The sequence below is a fragment of the Canis lupus genome, chromosome 31 (genome assembly GCF_011100685.1).
Source record: "Canis lupus familiaris isolate Mischka breed German Shepherd chromosome 31, alternate assembly UU_Cfam_GSD_1.0, whole genome shotgun sequence".
Classification (NCBI taxonomy): Eukaryota; Metazoa; Chordata; class Mammalia; order Carnivora; family Canidae; genus Canis; species Canis lupus.
The window spans coordinates 22,159,519-22,181,481 of record NC_049252.1 but is presented as its reverse complement, the minus strand read 5'-3'; the positions used below and the strand labels follow the sequence as shown (position 1 = coordinate 22,181,481).

At 43.2% G+C, this 21,963-nt stretch overlaps 1 protein-coding gene and 1 long non-coding RNA gene across 10 annotated transcripts in view; one reads left to right on the top strand and one right to left on the bottom strand.

The window, feature by feature from the left end:
• The window catches only part of LOC102151217, a 461,443-nt gene that overhangs the window by 417,565 nt on the left and 21,915 nt on the right, over positions 1 to 21,963 (bottom strand). For all 6 annotated transcript variants that reach the window (XR_005382216.1, XR_005382221.1, XR_005382217.1 and 3 more), the window contains exon 3: positions 11,760 to 12,056. This is a non-coding gene — a long non-coding RNA (uncharacterized LOC102151217). The remainder of the gene's footprint in view (positions 1 to 11,759; positions 12,057 to 21,963) is intronic.
• The window catches only part of APP (amyloid beta precursor protein), a 265,420-nt gene continuing 260,053 nt past the window's right edge, over positions 16,597 to 21,963 (top strand). For all 4 annotated transcript variants that reach the window (NM_001293279.1, NM_001293276.1, NM_001293275.1 and 1 more), the window contains 1 exon segment: positions 16,597 to 16,671. In NM_001293279.1, the coding sequence (NP_001280208.1) occupies positions 16,615 to 16,671 (57 nt within the window). In that variant the 5' untranslated portion in view covers positions 16,597 to 16,614.

Genomic DNA, 21,963 nt, shown 5'->3' with positions numbered 1-21,963 from the left:
TTCAGAGTGAAACAGTGATGTGAGGATTCTGTTTTAAAATCCTGCCTTAATGGCCCAGACAATGGCAAAGGGTTCTCCTGGGTCTGGGACTATTCAAGCTGTCTGCTTGAAGAGGGAGATTTTACATCTTGTTCTAGCTGAGCAAGCAATAGCATACTCTCAAGGCAGTTTCTTTTGTAGAATACCTACATTCTTGTTCCAAATTCTAGATGACAGTTCTACTCCAGAAAGACTTGGTGCATCTCTAAGGCCATATTAACTTCATATTAAAATATCAGATTGTGAGAGTGGAGTGGTCACTGAAGATGTCTGATGGTCTGTTCTGAGGAGTGGCCAGCAGCGCTGTGGAATAGGCCAGTGACCACTCACAGCTGGGACGGGCTACAGAACAGCACGTAGCAGAGGTGGAAGTCCAAGTCAAACACAGAAGGCCAGCCTTACTGAGCCACCAAGAGTGTCATCTGTATCCATGGTGATCTCAACAACAGCAAATACCTATGGTGAATTTCCAGGCTGAACTTAGACAGGCGTTCTAAGGTGAGACACCAAGAGGGTGTTAAAGCAGTATTGGAATATCCAAGAAGCTGATTTCCCAGTGAAAACCTGGCTGACAATGTATCAATGTATTTGATTCAGTTTACAATGTAATAAAAATATTATTCATGGAAAATAAATAAATCAGATTGCTTACACCTTACGCTATGAACACTAGTATGCAGACATCCGAGGCACCACTTAAGTTTTATTCCTTAATCTATATCCTGCTACTTTCATGTGAGGATGTCTGAGGATGCTCTTTTTCCCTGATTCTTTGTCATATTCCTTTCTTGTCTTTCTTGCTGCACTTTTATCTAGACGTTGTCCCCCATCCCGTTCTCTTTGGCAATTTTGAAAGTACACTGGCCAATTTCTTGTCATGTGATTCTTCATGAAATGCAAGTTCCTTCTTGCTTGTAATACTCCAAAATAATAAGTTCCGGTCTAATAAATCAAATCCAGCTTTGCTACCACCTATACGGCAAGTGAATGTTCGCTCTTCCTCCTCCAAAGTCAGTAACTTCAACTAGCAGAAAATATGATAACATTCCCTCCACATAAATCAGAGTAAGCATGTAGATTAGAATATTAAAAGAATAGCATAAGGACACAAGGAAAGGAAGAAGGGATCTCTAGAAGCTTAAGTTGGCACAGATTCACCAGGAAATGTATGCTAGACTAACCTCTATTAGATAACTGGTTGGCATGGCACTTTTGGACTTGAACAGAGTGTATGTAGGACTCTCGTGACACTTTTATGGACAAGCTATATTGGGTTAGATAAGAACCTAATGAGATATAGTCATACCTGGCTGGACGATCATATAAAAACATAACTGACGGGTACTTTGTAGCTTTGACTTTACAAACTTACATAAAGATGCCCAAGGCAAGCATATCAAATTTGGGAGTGACTGCAAAGAATATTGGACATGAAGTATGACTTAAAAATAATCTCAGTAGAGTGGATAATCTCACAATGTCATCAAAATAACTTTTAAATTGTGTATACTCCATATGCCAAGTTAACAAAGGGTTACAAATAGAGGCTCCTGGGTGGTACGGTCAGTTAAGTATCTGATGCTTGGTTTCAGCTCTAAGAGTGACTCTTACTGGAGTGATACGTCATCCCCCATGTATAAATGGGTTTGCAGAAGTCAAATTTCAACCCACTATAGGTCATAATCCCAGGGTCATGAGATTGAGCCCCACATTGGGCTCCATGCTTAGTGTGGAGTCTGCTTGGGATTCCCTTTCCCTCTGCCTCTCTTGCTTGTGTTCTCTCTCAAAAAAAAGTCTTTAAAAAAAGGGTTATAAATATATATATGATTTAATATATTTCAGTATGTTCTTACTCTGAAAAAATATCCCATAGAAGTGGGTGATGGGCATTAAGGAGCACATGTGATGTGATGAGTACTGGGTGTCACACGCAATGATGAATTACTGAACACTACATCTGAAACTAATGATGTACTATATGTTGGTAATTGAATCTAAATTTTTTTTATAGATCTTGGAAACTAGCCCTTTATCTGATATGTCATTTGCAAATATCTTCTCCCATTCTGTAGGTTGTCTTTGAGTTTTGTTGACTGTATCCTTTGCTGTGCAAAAGCTTCTTATCTTGATGAAGTCCCAATAGTTCATTTTTGCTTTTGTTTCTTTTGCCTTCGTGGATGTATCTTGCAAGAAGTTACTGTGGCTGAGTTCAAAACGGGTGTTGCCTGTGTTCTCTAGGATTTTGATGGAATCTCGTCTCACATTTAGATCTTTCATCCATTTTGAGTTTATCTTTGTGTCTGGTGCAAGAGAGTGGTCTAGTTTCATTCTTCTGCATGTAGATGTCCAATTTTCCCAGCACCATTTATTGAAGAGACTGTCTTTCTTCCAATGGATAGTCTTTCCTCCTTTATCGAATATTAGTTGACCATAAGGTTCAGGGTCCACTTCTGGGTTCTCTATTCTGTTCCACTGATCTATGTGTCTGTTTTTGTGCCAGTACCACACTGTCTTGATGACCACAGCTTTGTAGTACAACCTGAAATCTGGCATTGTGATGCCCCCAGATATGGTTTTCTTTTTTAAAATTCCCCTGGCTATTCGGGGTCTTTTCTGATTCCACACAAATCTTAAAATCATTTGTTCTAACTCTCTGAAGAAAGTCCATGGTATTTTGATAGGGATTGCATTAAACATGTATATATTGCCCTGGGTAACATTGACATTTTCACAATATTAATTCTGCCAATCCATGAGCATGGAATATTTTTCCATCTCTTTGTGTCTTCCTCAATTTCTTTCAGAAGTGTTCTGTAGTTTTTAGGGTATAGATCCTTTACCTCTTTCGTTAGGTTTATTCCTAGGTATCTTATGCTTTTGGGTGCAATTGTAAATGGGATTGACTCCTTAATTTCTCTTTCTTCAGTCTCATTGTTAGTGTATAGAAATGCCACTGATTTCTGGGCATTGATTTTGTATCCTGCCACGCTACCGAATTGCTGTATGAGTTCTAGCAATCTTGGGGTGGAGACTTTTGGGTTTTCTATGTAGAGTATCATGTCATCGGCGAAGAGGGAGAGTTTGACTTCTTCTTTGCCAATTTGAATGCCTTTAATGTCTTTTTGTTGTCTGATTGCTCAGGCTAGGACTTCCAGTACTATGTTGAATAGCAGTGGTGAGAGTGGACATCCCTGTCTTGTTCCTTATTAAACTCAACACAAAAGAAACAAACAATCCAATCATGAAATGGGCAAAAGACATTAAGAGAAATCTCACAGAGGAAGACATAGACATGGCCAACATGCATATGAGAAAATGCTCTGCATCACTTGCCATCAGGGAAATACAAATCAAAACCACAATGAGATACCACCTCACACCAGTGAGAATGGGGCAAATTAACAAGGCAGGAAACAACAAATGTTGGAGAGGATGCGGAGAAAAGGGAACCCTCTTACACTGTTGGTGGGAATGTGAACTGGTGCAGCCACTCTGGAAAACTGTGTGGAGGTTCCTCAAAGAGTTAAAAATAGACCTGCCCTACGACCCAGCAATTGCACTGTTGGGGATTTACCCCAAAGATACAAATGCAATGAAACGCCGGGACACCTGCACCCCGATGTTTATAGCAGCAATGGCCACGATAGCCAAACTGTGGAAGGAGCCTCGGTGTCCAACGAAAGATGAATGGATAAAGAAGATGTGGTTTATGTATACAATGGAATATTACTCAGCCATTAGAAATGACAAATACCCACCATTTGCTTCAACGTGGATGGAACTGGAGGGCATTATGCTGAGTGAAGTAAGTCAGTCGGAGAAGGACAAACATTATATGTTCTCATTCATTTGGGGAATAGAAATAATAGTGAAAGGGAATATAAGGGAAGGGAGAAGAAATGTGTGGGAAATATCAGAAAGGGAGACAGAACGTAAAGACTGCTAACTCTGGGAAATGAACTAGGGGTGGTAGAAGGGGAGGAGGGCGGGGGGTGGGAGTGAATGGGTGACAGGCACTGGGGGTTATTCTGTATGTTAGTAAATTGAACACCAATAAAAAATGAATTAAAAAATAATAAAATAAAATTAAATTAAATTTAAAAATAAATAATTTTTTTTTAAAAAAAGGAGAAAGAAAAAAAAAGCAATCATGCAACATTCCCATTCTCATCCCCATGACCTAGACCATCCTGTCCACGATGGTACCCACCAGCTACCTGTGGCTACTGAGCACTTGAAATATGTGCTCTGAGTTGAGATGTGCTGTAAGTGTAATATCCACAGCAAACTTCGAAGACAAAGCATGAAAAAGGATGTCAAATATCTCGTTAATAATTTTTATACTGATTGCATATTGAAATGATAATATTTTGCATATATTAACAGAAAATATATTATTAAAATTAAGTTCACTTGTATTTTTTTCCTTTACTTCAATATGGCTATACAAAAGTTTACAATTATCTATGTAGTTTGCATTATATTTCTGCTGACTGCACCAATTTAGACCAGCACAGCAAATTTCATTGTGCCCTTTTCCTGGTTTTATCAGTCACCCCAAAAGCCCTAGATTCCTAGCTCAGCCCTCAGCATCCATCAGCCTTGAACACCCTCCACAAGTCCTGAATCTCTTTCATTGCACCTCATGGAACCCATGGCCCATCTACCTTTAGCCAAGTTTCCTTTCTCCCTCACCTCTTCTCATTTCCTTCCCCTTCTTGCTCTAATTCAGTGATTCTAAAACATGTCTGTGCTTTGGAATCATGTTGAGAATTTTAAATAAATAAATACCCAGGCCTCTTTTTCAGAATGTTCAATCAGAACCTCTGCTGTAGGGATAAAGTTTCTGAATATTTTAATAGCTCATCCAAATGATTCAAATGTGCAGCTGGGATTAAGAACCACCCATTAAGCCAATGTCAACTTTCCACCTACTACAGCCCTGCATCCATGCTAGAGAAAATGGGTGGAGAAAAACACAGAGTGTGATGACTTGGTCCCCGTGAAAACTAACCTAAAGTGAATTTAAAGCTGTCCAGGGATGCCTGAGCGGCCCAGTGGTTGGGCATCTGCCTTCGGCTTAGGTCATGATCCCAGGGTCCTAGGATGGAGTCCCACATTAGCTTCCCCACAGGGAGCCTGCTTCTCCTTTTGCCTATGCCTCTGGCTTTCTCTCTGTGTCTCTCATGAATAAATAAAATCTTAAGAAAAATAATAAAGCTGTCCAGCAATCCTACCATCTTTCCCGTGTCCATGCACTATCTTTATTTCCTTAGAGACATACTCTTCCCCTCCATCCTTACTCTCAGCCCATGACATCGCTGCCTAGTTAAGCAAAAACATAGTATAAATTAGTATCAGCCTTCCATAAATGCTCTCCACTGCATCTACCCAGGAGATGTCCAGGAATCTACCCATTACTGTCCTGTAATGTAATCACTAGTTACCCAAGGGGATCTGGCAACTATAACCTATAGGCCACAGTTCAGAATATCAGATGTTAGGTTTGAAGAGAAAAGAGAGGCATAGGGGAACATTGGATAAGTGTTTTAAAGCTTCTGAAGGGGTGTCTTGGAGATGAAAGTGGAGTCACTCTTGGTGTTTAGCTTTACTCCACAGGGCAGAATTGGGACTAAACACTAGAGGTAAAGAGAAGGTAAGTTTTATTGATTGATTGATTGATTGATGTAAAACTAAAATGCAGCATTCTATTAGTTTCAGGTACAACATAATGATTCAACATTCAACATTCCTATACATTTCTCAGTGCTCATCACAATAAAGGTACTCTGAATCCCCTTTATCTTTTTTACCCATCCCCCACCCACTTCCCCTCTGGCAATCATCAGTTTGTTCTCTGTATTTAAGAGTCTTCTCTACTTCTTTATCCATTCATCTATGGATGGACACTTGGGTTGTTTTCATATCTTGGCTATTGTAAATAATGCTGCATAAACATAAGAGTGCACACATCTTTTTGAGTTAAGTGTTTTCATTTCCTTTGGGTAAATACCCAGTAGTAGAATCACTGGATCATATGGTATTCTGTTTTTAAGTTTTTAAGGAACCTCTAATACTGTTGTCCACATGGCTGTACCAATTTATAGTCCCACAAAAGTACACAAGGGTTCCTTCTTCTCTACATCCTTGCCAACACTTATTTGTCTTTATTTTGGCTATTCTGAAAGGTGTAAGGTGGTATCTCATTGTGGTTTTGAGCTGCATTTCCCGGATGATGAGTGATGTTGAGCATCTTTTCATGTGTCTATTGGCCATCTGTATGTCTTCTTTGAAAAAGTATCTATTTGGGTCCTCTTCCCATTTTTAATTGGATTACTTGTGCTTTTTGGTGTTGAGCTATATAAGATCTTTATATATTTGGGATATATATCCTTTATTGGATATATCACTTGCAGTATCTTCTCTCATTCTGTAGGTTGCCTTGACATTTTGTGGATGGTTTCCTTCACTGTGCAAAATCTTTTTATTTTGGTGTAATCCCAATTGTTTATTTTTGCTTTTGTTTCTCTTGCCTGAGGAGACAGATCTAGAAGAATGTTTCTACTGCCAACGTCAAAAAAAAATATTGCCTAAGTTCTCTTCTAGAATGTATATGGTTTCAAGTCTCACATTTAGGTCTTTAATTCATTCTCAGTTTATTTTTGTGTATAATGTAAGAAAGTGGTCCAGTTTCATTCTTCTGTATGTAGCTGTCCAGTTTTCCCAGCACCATTTGTTAAAGACTGTCTTTTTCCCATTGTAGATTCTTGCCTTCTTTGTCACAGAAAAGGTAACTTTTAGCTTGCTATAACAACAAAAGCATTCTAGTGAAATTTTTATGTTTCCACAAGATAGCTCCTGATAACAAAAATAAGAAAGCAGGAACCAAATAATTGTCTCAAGAATATTGCAGGGGAGAAACGTGTGTTCGTGGGAGGATCAAACTGGTGATTTCCAAGTTGGGTTCCTAACCCCAAGTTTTTAGAAAGATAAGCCAAGTTTAGATGAAAAATACCACCACTGCATAAAGCATGGCTGGCCTCTGTGCCTGTTTTCATGACTCAAGTCTGGTGAGATGTCCAGATATGATGAAATGAGCATGAGAAGTCAGGGTGTCTAGGGCCAAATTTTGCCCATAAAGAGTCAGAGGTGTGGATGCAAATCACCCCACTTCTTTGAGTTGTCAATGAGTCCTCATCACAGAAAGGCTTGGCCTAGACGCACATTGCATCTGCTTCAGTTCTAAACACTATAATTCTGTGTTTTCAACTCATAGGAACTGGAAAGGAGTTGGAGATGAATGGGTGGAGGCAATCACAGGATATTACCAGGTGGGGGAGGGGCGCCTAGCATGTTTAGAGTGAAGGAAAACCATGTTAAATCAGATTCTTCCTTACCAAAGCAATGAAAGATAAGGTTCCTCAGGGCCAGGCATCTAACATCTCTCTTCAAGTGTGTGGAAGGTGAGAGAGCTCCAAGCTTGAAAAATCAGGATGAAATTGCTACTTACACACAGAACTGGTTCTCAATCCCAAGGGACAGATAAAGCCTGAGGTTGTGCTGAGCTTTGGTTCATGGAGACTAAAGCTTACACTGAATGATCATCGCTGAAGACAAATCCCAAAAAGGAGTGAGCCTATGAGGGAATGCACATCACTGTGTATGCTGGAGCTCCTTCATCTTGGCTGAAAAGATGTCTCTCATGTAGGTTGTCTAGGAGTTGAATTATTGAGACTAATGCAACAGCATTAAAGACTTGAGTTACTCCAACTGTTTCTAGTATCTTGAGCTAGCTTCTAGGTATCACCTGCACATGGCTGTTGGGGTTATCTAGAGATTTTGGTGGAAAAGCACCAAACAATGTTGATATAATCTGAGTAAAAAAAAAATAACATTTCCCAGTAGCTCCCAAATAATTGAGGCTAAAATGCGACAATGAAGTTTCAGCAAGTCTGTGACTTGTTTTCTTATGTAGGCCAAAATTAGTACTGAATTTAATATTTTCTAAGATTTAAGCCACAGTTGAAGTTAGAGCTCTAGAATCATCTGAAAACCAAGACTTGTGTTTTCACCATTTTCCCTGTCGATTTCCATCTTATTTTATTCTTCCTCTCCAAAAGGCAATTGCCTGCCTGATTCCCCTTCTTATTTAGTATAAATCTCTTATCAGGCTTCACAAACTCACCATAACAAGGTGGTTACTGGACTCTTAGCTCTGTGAAGTTTAGATAACAGAATCTGTTTTCACTAGATAGTTGGAAAACAGAAATGGCAACATTCCTTTTCAGACAAGGCTCCCTAAACCTTTTCTTTATTTTACTTTTTGGTACAATAACAAGGGCTGACAGGACCCCTTGACACCATTAGCAGTAAATGAATTTTTCAATAAAGACTAACAGAGAAAAACCATGGGAATTTAGAGGTGATTTTTTTTTTGACCCATAGAGCTATATATATCTCCTTATGTCTTTCCTTTCCATGTATTCTTTATGAGAAATTTCAGCAAAAGCTTCTTAAAATTAATCCAATACCTGTCTCCTTCAATTCTTTTTCCTGGAAGTCTTTGCTCATTGATGGAAAGGTCTTGGCCACTTCTTAAGGGCCCCTATCCGGGAAGATGAAAGGCAGTGCAGTGAACTCAAGCTTTATCCTGAGGTGTATCTTTGTAAATTTAGCAATACTTCTTCCTTTTTACATGAGGAAATTTAAGGAGAAGCAGGCTCAAATGTGAATTGGATTCTGTCCATTTCTCCCTCAAACTGGGAGGGCGCTGGTCATATACTCACATATGTGTATTATAAATATTCAACGACTCTAATCCAGTCTCTTCCATATAATGCACATTATAACTCCTATTTAAACTTTCAGGATGCTCTTTATGTCATCTGTTATGCTCTACTTTAAAATGTCTGTCAGCCTAATATTCCTACTTTCTTCCTTTATTAATCTGTCTTCAAGGTCATGTGTGGAAACACCTTTCAGTGGAAAGAACCCATCTGCTTTGACAAAAACGTATGCTATGAACCTTCATTATTGCAAGGGTCTTAAAAAAAAAAAAGTCCAAGAGTCCATTAAGATGCCTTCAAAGCAGAGTTCCCTAAAGCTTGCTTGGGGAGACACTAGTCCTAGGAGTTGCTGCCATAAACAAAAACAAAAACATGTGATAGTGAGGGATGCTATGTCAAGAGCTACAAGATGCAAAGAGTTCTACAATTCAAAGCACACGACAGCATTTTAAAGGGTGGTAGGCATTCCAAAATAAAGATACATATTTAATTTTATTTAACGATGTATTTCTCAACCTTATTTGATTAGAGAACTATTTTTGTGTACGTATTTAACACTTAGTAACATACTGCTGTTCGAGAGTTCCCCTGTACACAGTTTGGAAATTGTGCTAAATGATGTTCTTTTTTCCATTTTTCAAGAATCATTATTCTAGCTCATCAATGTGTTGGAAAATAACCTTAGGATAGAAATATAACCACGTCCTTGTCACACTATTTACAGGAGTACTTCACACTATTTACAGGAGTACTTATGGTTCCTCTCCCAGGTACCACGTCTCTAAATGACGAGTCGGTTGTTACAAGTAAACAAGAAACATCTCTGCTTTTTTGTGATATCATGGTAACTTCATCTGAATAGTTCTGGGCTCGTGTGCTGGGGACAGGCTGCCAATCATCAGAGATGACTGCCACATTCCATGGCTGGCGTTTATCTCTCATTCATGACCCTTAGGTCTTTGCATACGATATGCAAGTTCCTTCCTGTTGTATTTCTGATCCCTACATCCAAACAAACTAAAAAATCAAATTTATCATTTCCCTCACTAAAAAAAAAATAAAATAAAATGTGATTAATGGTGTCCGGGTGAGACAGAACAGGGTACAAATCCTTCCTCCTCCACCCCTTCCTGGTTTCGTTACCCTTGGTCACCTCCTCATTTGTGACATGGGAGGTTAACCCAACACAACTCACGAGCATCCAGTGAGATGCTGCGTGTAAGTTCCTCAGCCTGGCACACAGTAGTCCTTTGGGTCTCATTAGTAATGAAGTGTCCTACCATGACTTTTCACACTTTATACAAATCCCATCCATGGTCATATCTGAAACTTCTGGCAATTCTCCCTATTTTTCCCAATCGAATTCAACTTTTTCACCCTCCAAGTTGCCCCACTTTCCCCACTGACAGACCTTTTTCTAGAAATGTCACAGTATGTCAGACTGATTAGGAACCTGTAGTGAGCAGTATTAGCCCACTGCCCCCCATTCTATCTGACCTAAATTCCTCATCTCCTCAAACACTAACTGTGCCCCCCACAGCTAACTCCCAATTACCAGCTCCATCATGAACACTCTGGATGTATTTACATGGTCCTTCCTTAGAATATCCTCCTTCTTGCTCCCTATTCTTTTCCTTTTATTGTTACTATCAAATCCACTGCAAAAAAAAAAAAAAAACAAAACAAAAACAAAAACAAAAAACAAAACCCTTCTTACTGATGTCCCTGACTAACCCTATTAGTGCTATAGGATTATGATTCTAATTTTTTTCTGATGCATTCATATACATACACACAAATACTTTATATCAAGTTGTACTTACTGATGTAAGTTTTCCACCATGTCTGTATTTAAAAAAAAACAATTTAGGGCAGCCTGGGTGGCTCAGCAGTTTAGCGTCACCTTCAGCCCAGGGCATGATCCTAGAGTGCCAGGATCGAGTCCCGTATAGGGCTCCCTGCATGGAGCCTGCTTCTCCCTCTGCCTATGTCTCTACTTCTCTCTCTGTATCTCTCATGAATATATAAATAAAATCTTTTAAAAAAATTTTAAGTTGAGAAGTAATTAACATGTAACAATATTAGTTGTAGGAGATGACCATTTATTTATAAATATATATATAAATTTCACTATGTATATGTACATATATGCACATATATATTCACATATTCATATTTACTATGCATATATACATATAGGTGTGTGTATGTGTGTGTATGTGTGTATATATATATATATATATATAGTGAAATATATATAGTGAAACATTACCACAGTAAGTTTGGTTAACATCTGTCATCACCATAATGACATTTTTTTTATGTAGGCTCCATGCCCAGTGTGAGTTTATGACCCAGAGATCAAGACCTGAGCCGATATCAAGAGTCAGAAGCTTAACCAACTGAACCACCCAGGCTCCCCTTTGTGATGAGAACTTTTAAGATCTACTCTCAGCAACTTTCAAGTATACAATACGGTATTGTTAGCTACAGTCACCATTCACTATGCTTTTTTTCTCCCCAGATATTTTTCTCACATAAGCATATGCTCTTTAAGGGGAGTGAACATATCAGGTTTTTATCCTTCCCACAGTGGAGGTGTACAAATATTTGATTGATCCACCAATGCTAAACACTTGCATTCCCAGGACTTATGTTTACTTTAATGGGAATAAATATCACATGGGACATTTAGGGGGATACAGCAAAGTCAGGTGTTTGCTTATGGACAAAAGTTATATACTGAATGCCTATGAAGCTTTTATTTGTTAGTTGGTTTGTGTGCTTTGTCATTCAGGATGCTGTTTACTTACAGAAGGTGTTCATGAATACTTAAAGCATATCTGCCTGGAATCTTCTCTATCATTTTAGGGTTAGGTAACACACATTTCTGGCTATAGTCTTTGCTAGGATTTTGAAAGTTGAGCTACTTACCAAAGAGTAAGACTTCTCTCTCTTTAAAGAGGTGAACTGAAAGGACAATCCTAAGTATGATATGTGTGTAGACAAAGTCTTCAATATCTTGCAGCAGAACATCCCTCAGCCTCAAAGTCTGTCACCTTGTGGAATGCTGGCAGTGGCCCCAAGCCATGGCAAGCTGTGGCTTCTGGCAGCTGCTCTGGGGAATGACTCCTCTTCTCCACATGATGTAGTCTTCCATCCTGCAGGAGGGGCCAGCCCTGTGAAACCCTCTCAGCACCTCTGGCAAGCATCTTTTCCAGTTCTTTCCATCTGCAAATGGGATGTATATCTTTCACATATCTGCCACCTGTCCTTGGGAGTGGTCAAGTTTTTGCCTAATTCTTAGCCTATCACTTAATTCTACAGCTCCATCCATTTCTCTCCCACTCAAGAAAGCATATTGGAATACAAATGAGTAGACTGATAAAAAATTGTCACCTTGAATCTGCTCTCATGTGTTTTTGTAAAAGTAAATCACTCACGAATTTGGGACTTTTACTGGTAATGTATTACTTAGGGACCCACCTAAGTAACACTGGGTCGGCAGCTACTGTGCGGACAGCCACTGGCAAGGTCGATGCAAGGTCAAAGTAGGACTATCCTGGCCACTGAGTGACAGCTAATGTGAATTCCTGTTCTCTCAAGAAAAGAGAACTGATTTCTATTTGTCAGTCAGGCACTGTGTTAGGCACCTTCTGAGTTTGGCACCACACCACCTGATGAGGGGGTGGGATTGTCAGTAAAGGAAGCTCTGGTGGCTTCCATAACTATTTCCAAAACTGATGTGTAGTCGTCAAGATTTCTCATAGCCCGAGTCTTTTTCCACCATCGCATAGGGCTGCCCTATTAAAATTCTCTGAAGAAACAAATCGGTGTAATTTTCTTACAGTCTCCATTAAAGTCTTCCTGCTGCTGGATTGATTTTTACAATTCCTACCTCTTGGGCTGGCATGTATGGCCCATTTTCTTCTTTCTTGTTTTTTTTTTTTTTTTTCCTTTTTATTCAATAAGATAAGGGAATATTCTGTTAAATTAGTCCTTGTGGGCACGTTGGAATTACCACCATTCTTCAAACCAGTTGTGTAAGTCAGCTGCCAATAACAGTGCCTGGTTAAACACTTGATTTTGTTGTTCCATAGAGTTACTACTGAATTACGCTAAGACCATTTGTAAAGCATTACTTACCTGAATCCAATGCCCGTCTCTGAAGTAGTTTTGTGTAACTGATTGCAGAGGAGAGCTAATTTTTAAAAGTACTGTATTGCTTGAAGATACATGAACACTTCATGGGTGCCATAGTGAAGTAAGGACCCGTGAATGAAGCAGTAACCGAGGAAAAAGGGCAGGTGAAAAGTCTCATCCTCTGTCAACATCCAGGTCTGTTACACAGGCTTAGTCAAATGTACATATGTTCAGCCTTAATTATTCACTTAAAATTTTCTTTACGTCCATTTGTTAGAAAGAAAAGAAAATCTTACCATGTGAAAACCTGCACTCGTCATTGGGAGAAAATATTTTATGATGAAAAGCTGAAATGCTATTTACAGTTTAGAGTTCTATAGATATTGAAGGCTAGAGTCAAGACAAGGAAGTAATAATGCCCTTTTGTCTTTGAGAAGGTAGAGAGAGATGAGAGTGAAACAATGCAAGATCTATTCTTGCTCTACAAAGAGGAATCAGCATGAAGCTCTAGAAGGGAAGATAGGTTAGGAGGCGTGTGGAATTCTCAAAATATGTTACAGTGCCATCACAGAGGAAACCAACCCTACCGACAGCTTGATCATGGCCTTTTAGACCCCAGAACTGTGAAAAAATAAATTTCTGTTGTTTAAGCCACCCTGGCTGTGCTACTTTATTATGGCAGCCCTAGCGAACCATAGAGAGACCATCTTCTGGCTTCTACTAAGATTGCTTTTGATGATATTTGCAGGGCACAGATAACACCCTCAGCACAAGACGACAGAGCTGTGGCTCAGCAGCACTCCTCATAGAATATATTTGGGAGCTTTGGTAGTGAACGTGACCACTGTGAGTCCATAAAATCAAATGCGACATTAGCCTGCAGCCTGAGGTAGCAATGGACTGGCCCACTCTGCAGTGCTCAGCACGCCCCTGGAGCAGTAGGGAAAGACACTGACAAACCAGAACACGTTTGAGGAGAATGGTCAGAGTAGGGAAGGGTCCAGAAACCAAGCAATTTGCACAACTGTTAAAGGAAGTGCTTCGGTTACTTTGTGAGGGGAGCACGCTGGAGGCAGAAGCAGCACTAAAATTGCTGGCAAATACTTGAAGCTCTGTGGTGTGGAAAAGGCTACTTTTGCTTGGGCACAGGGGTACAAAAGGGCATCTAAGTGGGAGGTTAGGGAAAAGGAATGTGGGCTTTCAATGAGGCAAGAACTTCCTAGTAACCCTACAGCCCAAAGACAGAATGCATTGTCTGATGAGCTAGCGAACCCCTCACAACTGACGTACTGAAGCCTATGCTTGGAATGCTGGTGTGGACTTGCCTGCCAGTGGGTGGTCAGTCCCCTCCAGAGTTCTCCAGTGTTCTGGCTGGTGATGTTCTTGCACTTCCTGCCCAGGGGATCCAGAAGACACCTCAGGGCAGGACATGGCATTAAATGTAGAACAGAGATACTGGTTGAAAAGTAAAAGCCATCAGGATCTCGGAGTGGTGACAGAACGGGAGAAAACGTAAAGGATGTCCATCATCCTGACAGAGTCAGGAGCTAATCATCTTTCCCGGGGGAACATCTTGTCCCAGGGATGTGTTGAATGTGGTGAATTTCAACAGTGGAAAGAGAAAATGCTAAACCTAAGAACTTTCATTTTTAGAGATTATAACTTCACCGTATTTTTGAATTTGTGCTTAATAAAGGTCTCTTATTAAGCCTCCCCAGCCCCAGGACTGGCTTCCAGGGCATGCAATCAGCATGACACAGGGCCCTGCGCTCAAAAGGGGCCCCGTGATTGGTTTGACCCTCTGCTGTCACCACCTTAAAATACTTAATTTTGGAACAAAGGGTCCCACCTTTTCATTTTGCAGTGGATCCTGCACAACTTGTAGCTGGCCTTGCTCCCTCCCCATCTTGGAGTTACACTCCTTTTTGCATTCAGATGCTTTCCACTGTCCATACAAGCCTAGGACAGGCAGGCAATTGGCAAGGTGGGTAAATGTGTGTTATTTGCTGTTGGGATTTGCTAAGCTTCAGCTTCCCATCTTATGCTTGGGAATGATAGTAAAGGCCTCAATGACTTTTGTAATTGTAAGTATAGGACACAAAGCTTGTGCACAAATATTGCACTATAACATATATTTGTTGTTATTTGTTGAGGACATTCAAAGAATGGGGAAAAAAGTAATCCAGGGGTCAGGATTGGATGCCTTAAGGGGAGAATGATGGAAGACAAGATTTAGGGGAGGGGCAGATACATGGTGAGTTCTCAGGAGGGAAGTTGGCATCCTCCTGGCTGAGCCCTGATCCCAATCGCCAGAGTCTGTGGTTTCATCCCCTCCCACTAGCACCACAGTGGACCGTCCCTTAGTCACTTCTGTTCCTTCTGGTCATGAGCAGGAGATACAGCTGAGCAGTTCTAGAGCATTCTAGCCTGGCTAAACACTAACCGGACATCGGATGGTTTGTGTTTAATCTAGGAGAAAGAGGCTTCCCAGCAGGTTCATTTCTGTAATTTAGGACAGCCACAAAGAAGTACAAGGACAGAGTTTGAGGTCAAGAGTTCTTAGTTACGAGGGTGGAACAGGAATCCTCCTTCCAAATCCCTTCCCTCTAAACTTTCATTTCACCCTCCCTCTCACATGGATGTTACATCCCAGCTTGATTAAAAAAAAAAAAAAAGAAGAAAAAGAAAAAGAAAATCCCTGACCATCTCCTTCCCACAACCAAAAACACCCAACAAATAAGCAAAACTTTTTTTTTTTTTTTTTTTTTTTTTTTTTTTTTTTTAACAAAATCCTTCCTTCAAGGAGAAGTAAATAGGTCGCCCCCTTGTTCTCCAGGTCCGGTGCCTTTCCTCTTTCGGTTCGTTCTAAAGATAGATATTCCTTCCAGGTTGTTCCTGGCTGCTTTTGACAGGGGTGGGGGGTGGGGGGGTGGGGATGAGTTTTTTTTTTTTCCCTTTTTTTTTCCCCTCTCTCAACAAGCAAAGAAATTCTAATTTCCTTTAAGCTTGTCCTGTTCCTATTCTCTTCCAGAAACGCTCCCCCCGCCCCGACCCACACACCACCAAATGCGGCTTCAACGCACCCCGGCGGCAGCAGCCCTTTATCCGGCATCCCCGAGAGGCCCGCGGGGTCGGATGAGTCAAGCTCACGGGGACGAGGACGAGCGGAGACGGCGTCCTACGACTCACCTTGCCCTGATCCCGCTCGGTCCCTCGCGCCGCCCCAGCCTCTCCCGCAGGCCCGCGGAGCCCCGGGGCGGGGGCGCGCGGGGCGCGGAGCAGCCGCGGAGCAGCCGCGGACGCCGCACCTGTGCGCGCGGGGGGCGCGGGCCCCTCCCGGCCGCTCCCGCCCCTCCCGGCCGAGCGCGCGCAGCTCCGCGGCGGCTCCGCTAGGGGTCTCTCTCGGGTGCCGAGCGGGGTGGGCTGGATCAGCTGACTCCCCGGGCTCCGAGCCCAGCCGCCGCGCTCCAGCGCCGTCAGTTTCCTCGGCAGCGGCAGGAGAGAGCAGCAGCCGGAGCGGCGCGAGCGCGGGGCCCCCGAGACGGCGGCGGCGGCGGCGGCGGCGGCGGCGGCGGCACCGGCAGAGCCAGGGCGCGGCGGACCCCACTCGCACAGCAGCGCGCTCCGTGCCCCGCGCAGGGTCGCGATGCTGCCCGCTTTGGCGCTGGTCCTGCTGGCCTCCTGGACGGCTCGGGCGTTGGAGGTGGGTGCCGCGCCTCGGAGTTGGGGGCGGGGAGGGCGGGGGGTACGGTGGGAACCCGATTCCCCCCCTCCGAGCCTTGAATCTGGAGGAAGCCGGGGCGGGGGCAGTCCCGGGGACCCCGCTCTCCTCCACGTCCCACGCCCCCGCTTTGCAGGCGCCCTGCGCATCTGCGCCTCCGCGCCTCCGGCCCGGCCCTGCCCTGCCCTGCCCTGCCCCGGGGACGCGCTCGGGCGGGCGGACGGCGAGCTGGAGGCGATCCTGAGCTGGGACCCGGACTCGGTCCCTGCCTGGCGGGGCAGAGCACGTGCGGGGGCGGGGGCGGGGGCGGGGGGGACCGAAGACGCAGCGCCCCTGGATCCTGTCCTCCGCGCGCGGTCGCTGCGCTTCCCTCCCTGGGGCCCCGCGGAGGAGGAGTCGGGACGGCTCGAGAGGCACCCCCTTTCCGCCCGCCGCGTCCCACCTCCCCCGCGCATCCCCGCGCCCCTTCGCGGCCCGACCTCCCGCTCCTTCCCGGTGGCGGCGGCTCCGTGCGACCCCGGCGGGCTCGCGCACCGCCTTCCGCGGGCAAACTTTGTACGGTTTGCGCCTTCCCTTTTGTGCAAGTTGCGAGAGCCGGGGGGGGGGGGGGTGATGGGAGACCGCGGCCCCCTCGCACCCTCCGCGAGCCTGGACGGCCCCGGCGTCCGCTCGGCCCTGGAGCTGCGTGGGGAGACGGAGAAGGTTCCCGGGAACAAAAGCGGCGCCACCGCGCCCTCCCGGGCCCGGGGTCTGTGCGCCGCCGCCGCCGCCGCCTCCCTTGCCCGCGCCGCGCGTCTGTCCCGGAGGGGGCTGGGGCTCTGCCGGGACCCGCTCCCGCCGCGCCCCCCCCCCCCAGGCTGGCTGATTCGGGGCGGGGCTCGGAGCCCTTGGGGAGCCCTGCGGACCGCGGGGGGTCGTCTGGCCGGGGCAGCGGGGCCCGGGAGGCACGATCCGCCTTCCTGGGCATCAAAGGAGGCGTTTGTCCGCTTAAGGCGCGGCCTCCCCGCTGGCGACGCGGGGCCGGCTGGAGGAGCCCCCTGCGGCCGCGAGCTGCCGGGGAGGGTCCTCGGGGTCTCTTTTTTTAGGGTGCAGGTAAAAGGATTGAATTGAGTGAAGATTAAGACGGAGAAGATGGCGCCTCTGCAGTGCAGCAAAGAAAAGCGGTGTGGAGGCTGCAGCCTGGTGAAATCCACCCACCGCTAGGTGTAGAGCGAGTCTTCCCCATTCATCCAACTCTCGAACATTCAGCTAACGCCTGTGCAAAACGACTATTTTTCTTTTCTACCCAGAGATGCAAAGAAGTTGTTTGGGTGACAGTCGGGGCAGAAGAGCTTGTATTTGTATCCCGCATCGTTCGGGGTCCCGTATATAGGTATCTTAACCATTTGCAGTCTCTCCCAATTTTTCCAGTTTTTTTTTTTTTTTTTTTTTTCCCCCTCCTTTTCCAAAAAGGCAATTCCCAGATCAGTGTTCTTCTGTCGTTACACTGAGGCTCTGCGAATTATCACACCAGGACAGTTTTGGAGTCCCTGATTGACAAGGTCATTGAACTTTTTCTCCCTTCTTTTTACCTGTAAGTGGCTCAGAAACGACCATAGGGCTAGAATGATTCAAGAGGAGAAGCATTTGGTTTTCCGTGTTTTTAAAAGATGCATTTAATTAAGGGGATCCCTTTCTTTCCTCCAATTTATTTATTCCTACAAGTTTTTCTGTTATTTTCCTGGTTGTCTTCCGACACACCAAAAACATACACACACTCACACACACGCACACACACACAAATTAAGTAAGGAAGGAGCATATCATAACCTTTATATTTGAAGTTTTTGCCAAAATGTAAATATTTAATTTATTTGAGCGCTATTTTTTTTTTCTGTATAAACAGGTAACATGCAGGCAAATATGATTCAGATTTATTTTTTTGGCCAGGGTGCATCTCTTGGCTCTTTCTGCCATTCTTTTGGACATTTTTACTTGTTACACTTCCTTCAAAGAGTGGAGGTGAAATGCACATTAATCCATTTTGCAAAGCATTGGCGAAAGGGTAGGCAATTCACTCTAATGAGGTTTGAGGGGGATTAATTCAACTATATCTGTGTCCACTGAAAGATGTAATTATGAGTTGAGTGTCTTTTGTAGGGCTTAGAAAATAGGTCTACTGCAGGTGGCTCTAAAAAAAGAAATGAATAAGGGCAGTGATAATGGGGCCTCCACTTCTGGGGTTATTCCGAGTTGATGAATTTGCCTGGTATATTGATAAGAATATGAAATTTAAAGGTTCTAACATTTATTTGTTTAAACTTGCTTCTTTAATTTTTAGTTTACTGTATTGAGGGGTTTAACCTGAAAACAGTGATTTACTTTGACGATGATGCTAATTCACAGATGATAGATTCCGACTCTTCCTGACCAGTACTGCCCTAAAAGACATCTGTACCCAGAATCGTGAAGCTCAGATTCGATCCTGATCTATAGGCAGTCACTGGTTCTTGCTAATCGACGGGTTAGACGGGTGATAACCGGCAGGGCACAGAAGCTTCTCCTCTTTTGTCACCCTAACCAGCAGAGGCGCCTGATGGCACTTGGGAGGCTCTTAGTACTGCAGAGAAGTATTCCAGATAGAATAATGACGCCTGGTTCCGATTGGGGAAGGCAAAAGGAACGTGCAGCTGAATAGATGACAAGGTTAAGTTAGGAATGACTGATTGAAAGCAATACAAAAGAAGGAAAACAGAGAGGTTTCCTTGTGGTTGAGGCTTTCTCCTTGTTACTAGAGGCTCCTTATTTTTATGTTACTGTTGATGGCATACTGGAGACTTCTCTACAGATGTTTATATGAAGCTGACAGTTGTCAGTCATTCCAGAAATATGCATAGCTGTTAGATGCCCTTCACGTGGACTAAATTGTCACTGAAGAAGTGCAATAAAATTCAGTAGAAATGTACATTCTGTTTCTGCAAACGATCTGGGTGGGGACACATAATGCCTTAAGAGGCTTACAAATTATCTTTAATGTTTTCCTTCTTTAATCTCTGCTTCATTATATCAATTACAAATGCAAAAATAAACCTTAATGAATGTACCTTAAATGTAAAGCTCCAGGTCGGAAGGTTTAATTTGACTGCGTTCCCCTGCTTACAGGAAGTTCGCAGACTAGGAAATAGAAAGTGTTAAATACCAAGAGGAAAGTACAGATTAAGTGGTTTACTGAGCAAAAGCCTTACAGTGTAAACATCTATATTTAAGGAATAAAGGAACAATGAGATGAGATAATCCTAGAGAATTTCCTGGTAGTTCATTGCCAGCCAGGGTTGTACCCCAAGTCTCGGAGAAGGGAGTGTAAACCTTTGCATTTATAATATTTACATACCTCACCAGCCTTTCCCCTCCTAGACACAGACACATGGGTGTGCACACACACACCACACACACACACAACATACACACATGCCTGGAGGCAGGGTGGAGCAAAGGCAGGGCTTGATTCCCTGAAACCCTCCATCTATTCATTTGGGACAGTTCTGTTGATTCTCCTTGTGGGCCAAACCCTGGCCACAGCTCTGAAGAGATTGTGTTGTCACAAAAAATCACAAAACACAATGTTTTCCTTCTCAAAGCTTCCAGTCTAGTGGAGAAGATAGACGATAAACAAATCATTATCAGTGTATGTTCATGAACTGTCACAGAAGCCAAGTCAAAGGAAGGGGCAGGGTACACTCTAGAGAGGAGGGGGGGTGGGGAACCTCGAAGTAAGGGGTCAAGGGGGGAAGGGGCTGAAAGCAAGATCTCACAGCTCTCTTACCACATCTTCAGTAAGCGCTTGACCAAGGGAGTGAGTACATGACAAAAAAAAAGTGATTCACTGGGCCACGGACGGGGGAATAGAATAAAAAGTTATGTTTGTGTTTTGGTATTTGCTGGTAGTTTCCACTTCTCTGTGTTCCACATTATTGTGAAATGGTTTCCTTCTCATAGTGGGTTCCCATACGTACAGAGTGGGGATTGACGCAAAATACCACCTCCTGCAAATCTTTGGAAATGCTGTCACCCTGTGTCTCAGAGCCAGTATAGAGACACTCTTAGGAGGGGCTGGAGGGAGCTGGAGGGGTGGCAGACAGAGGAAGTTAACATGAAGGAGGCAGTGTGCCCTCTGACTGAGTAGCAAGTTTAATCAAAATGTCTATTTCTCAATTTGTTGTTATTAAAAAAAAAAAAAAAAACAGAGCCAACAATACCTAAATCCTCAAACTGAATTTGCAAATGAAAATCATAGTGAAGGGGAACACGTTATGTAACTAATTCTTCGGTATAATGTGGATCACCTAAGAAATAACCATTTCCATGAGGGCACTAGTATTTGTCTTTGAAAAAAAAAATCTGTGAATTTTCTTCTTCAGAGTAATCCTGATTAATGGATAGGCATGGCTGATACTTCTTTTTTTAGAAGAAGTCCCCCAAAAATTGGGTTAGAATGACTGCTCTAGAAATAAGGTAGAGTACTAATAGCCTACCATGGAAGCCCTACCTATAGTATAGTTGGTCAACGCGTAGTTGGTACTTACACACATTATGTACTGTATTCTTAAATAAAGGAAGCCAGAGAAAAGAAGGTGTTATTAGGCAAATCATAAGGAAGAGAAAGCACATTTACAGTACTTTGCTATATGTAACAGGAAAACGTCTGCATATAAGTGGACCCACACAGTTCAAACCCTCGTTCAAAGGTCAACTGTAATTCATTTAAAAAAAAAAAAAGGCTTGGACATATTCATCAATTAATATACTTCTATGAAAATGTGATGCTTGATAGATTAGTTAGCTGACTGTTGAAAGTAGGGTGGAGACAGAGGACTCAGGTTCACATGCATGAAATTTTAGCTGCAGTAAGGAGCTTAGATTTAGTTCGGCTACATTTTTGAAGAAACCAGTACAGATTTAGCTTGAACTTTGCTAGGATTATAATACTTTATGAAAGAAGGTAGTGCTTGAAATGTGGAAGAAGAGAGATTTTTTAACAGCCCTGCTCTGTGGAAAGTAGTGGAATTGTACTCGCATTTATCATCTTAATTTCCATACCAGTGTGATGGTAGGCAGGCAACACGCGATCCTTGAGATTCTCATAAGGTCAGGGAAGGTCACATCTCACTGATTAAGATCCTGGATGAGGGCAGGATTGCCTGGGCTTAAACTATGGCTCTGTCCCTTTTGAGCTATTGACTGGATTGGCTCTGTACCTGTTTTCTCCTTCATAAAATGGTGATATACACACGTCTA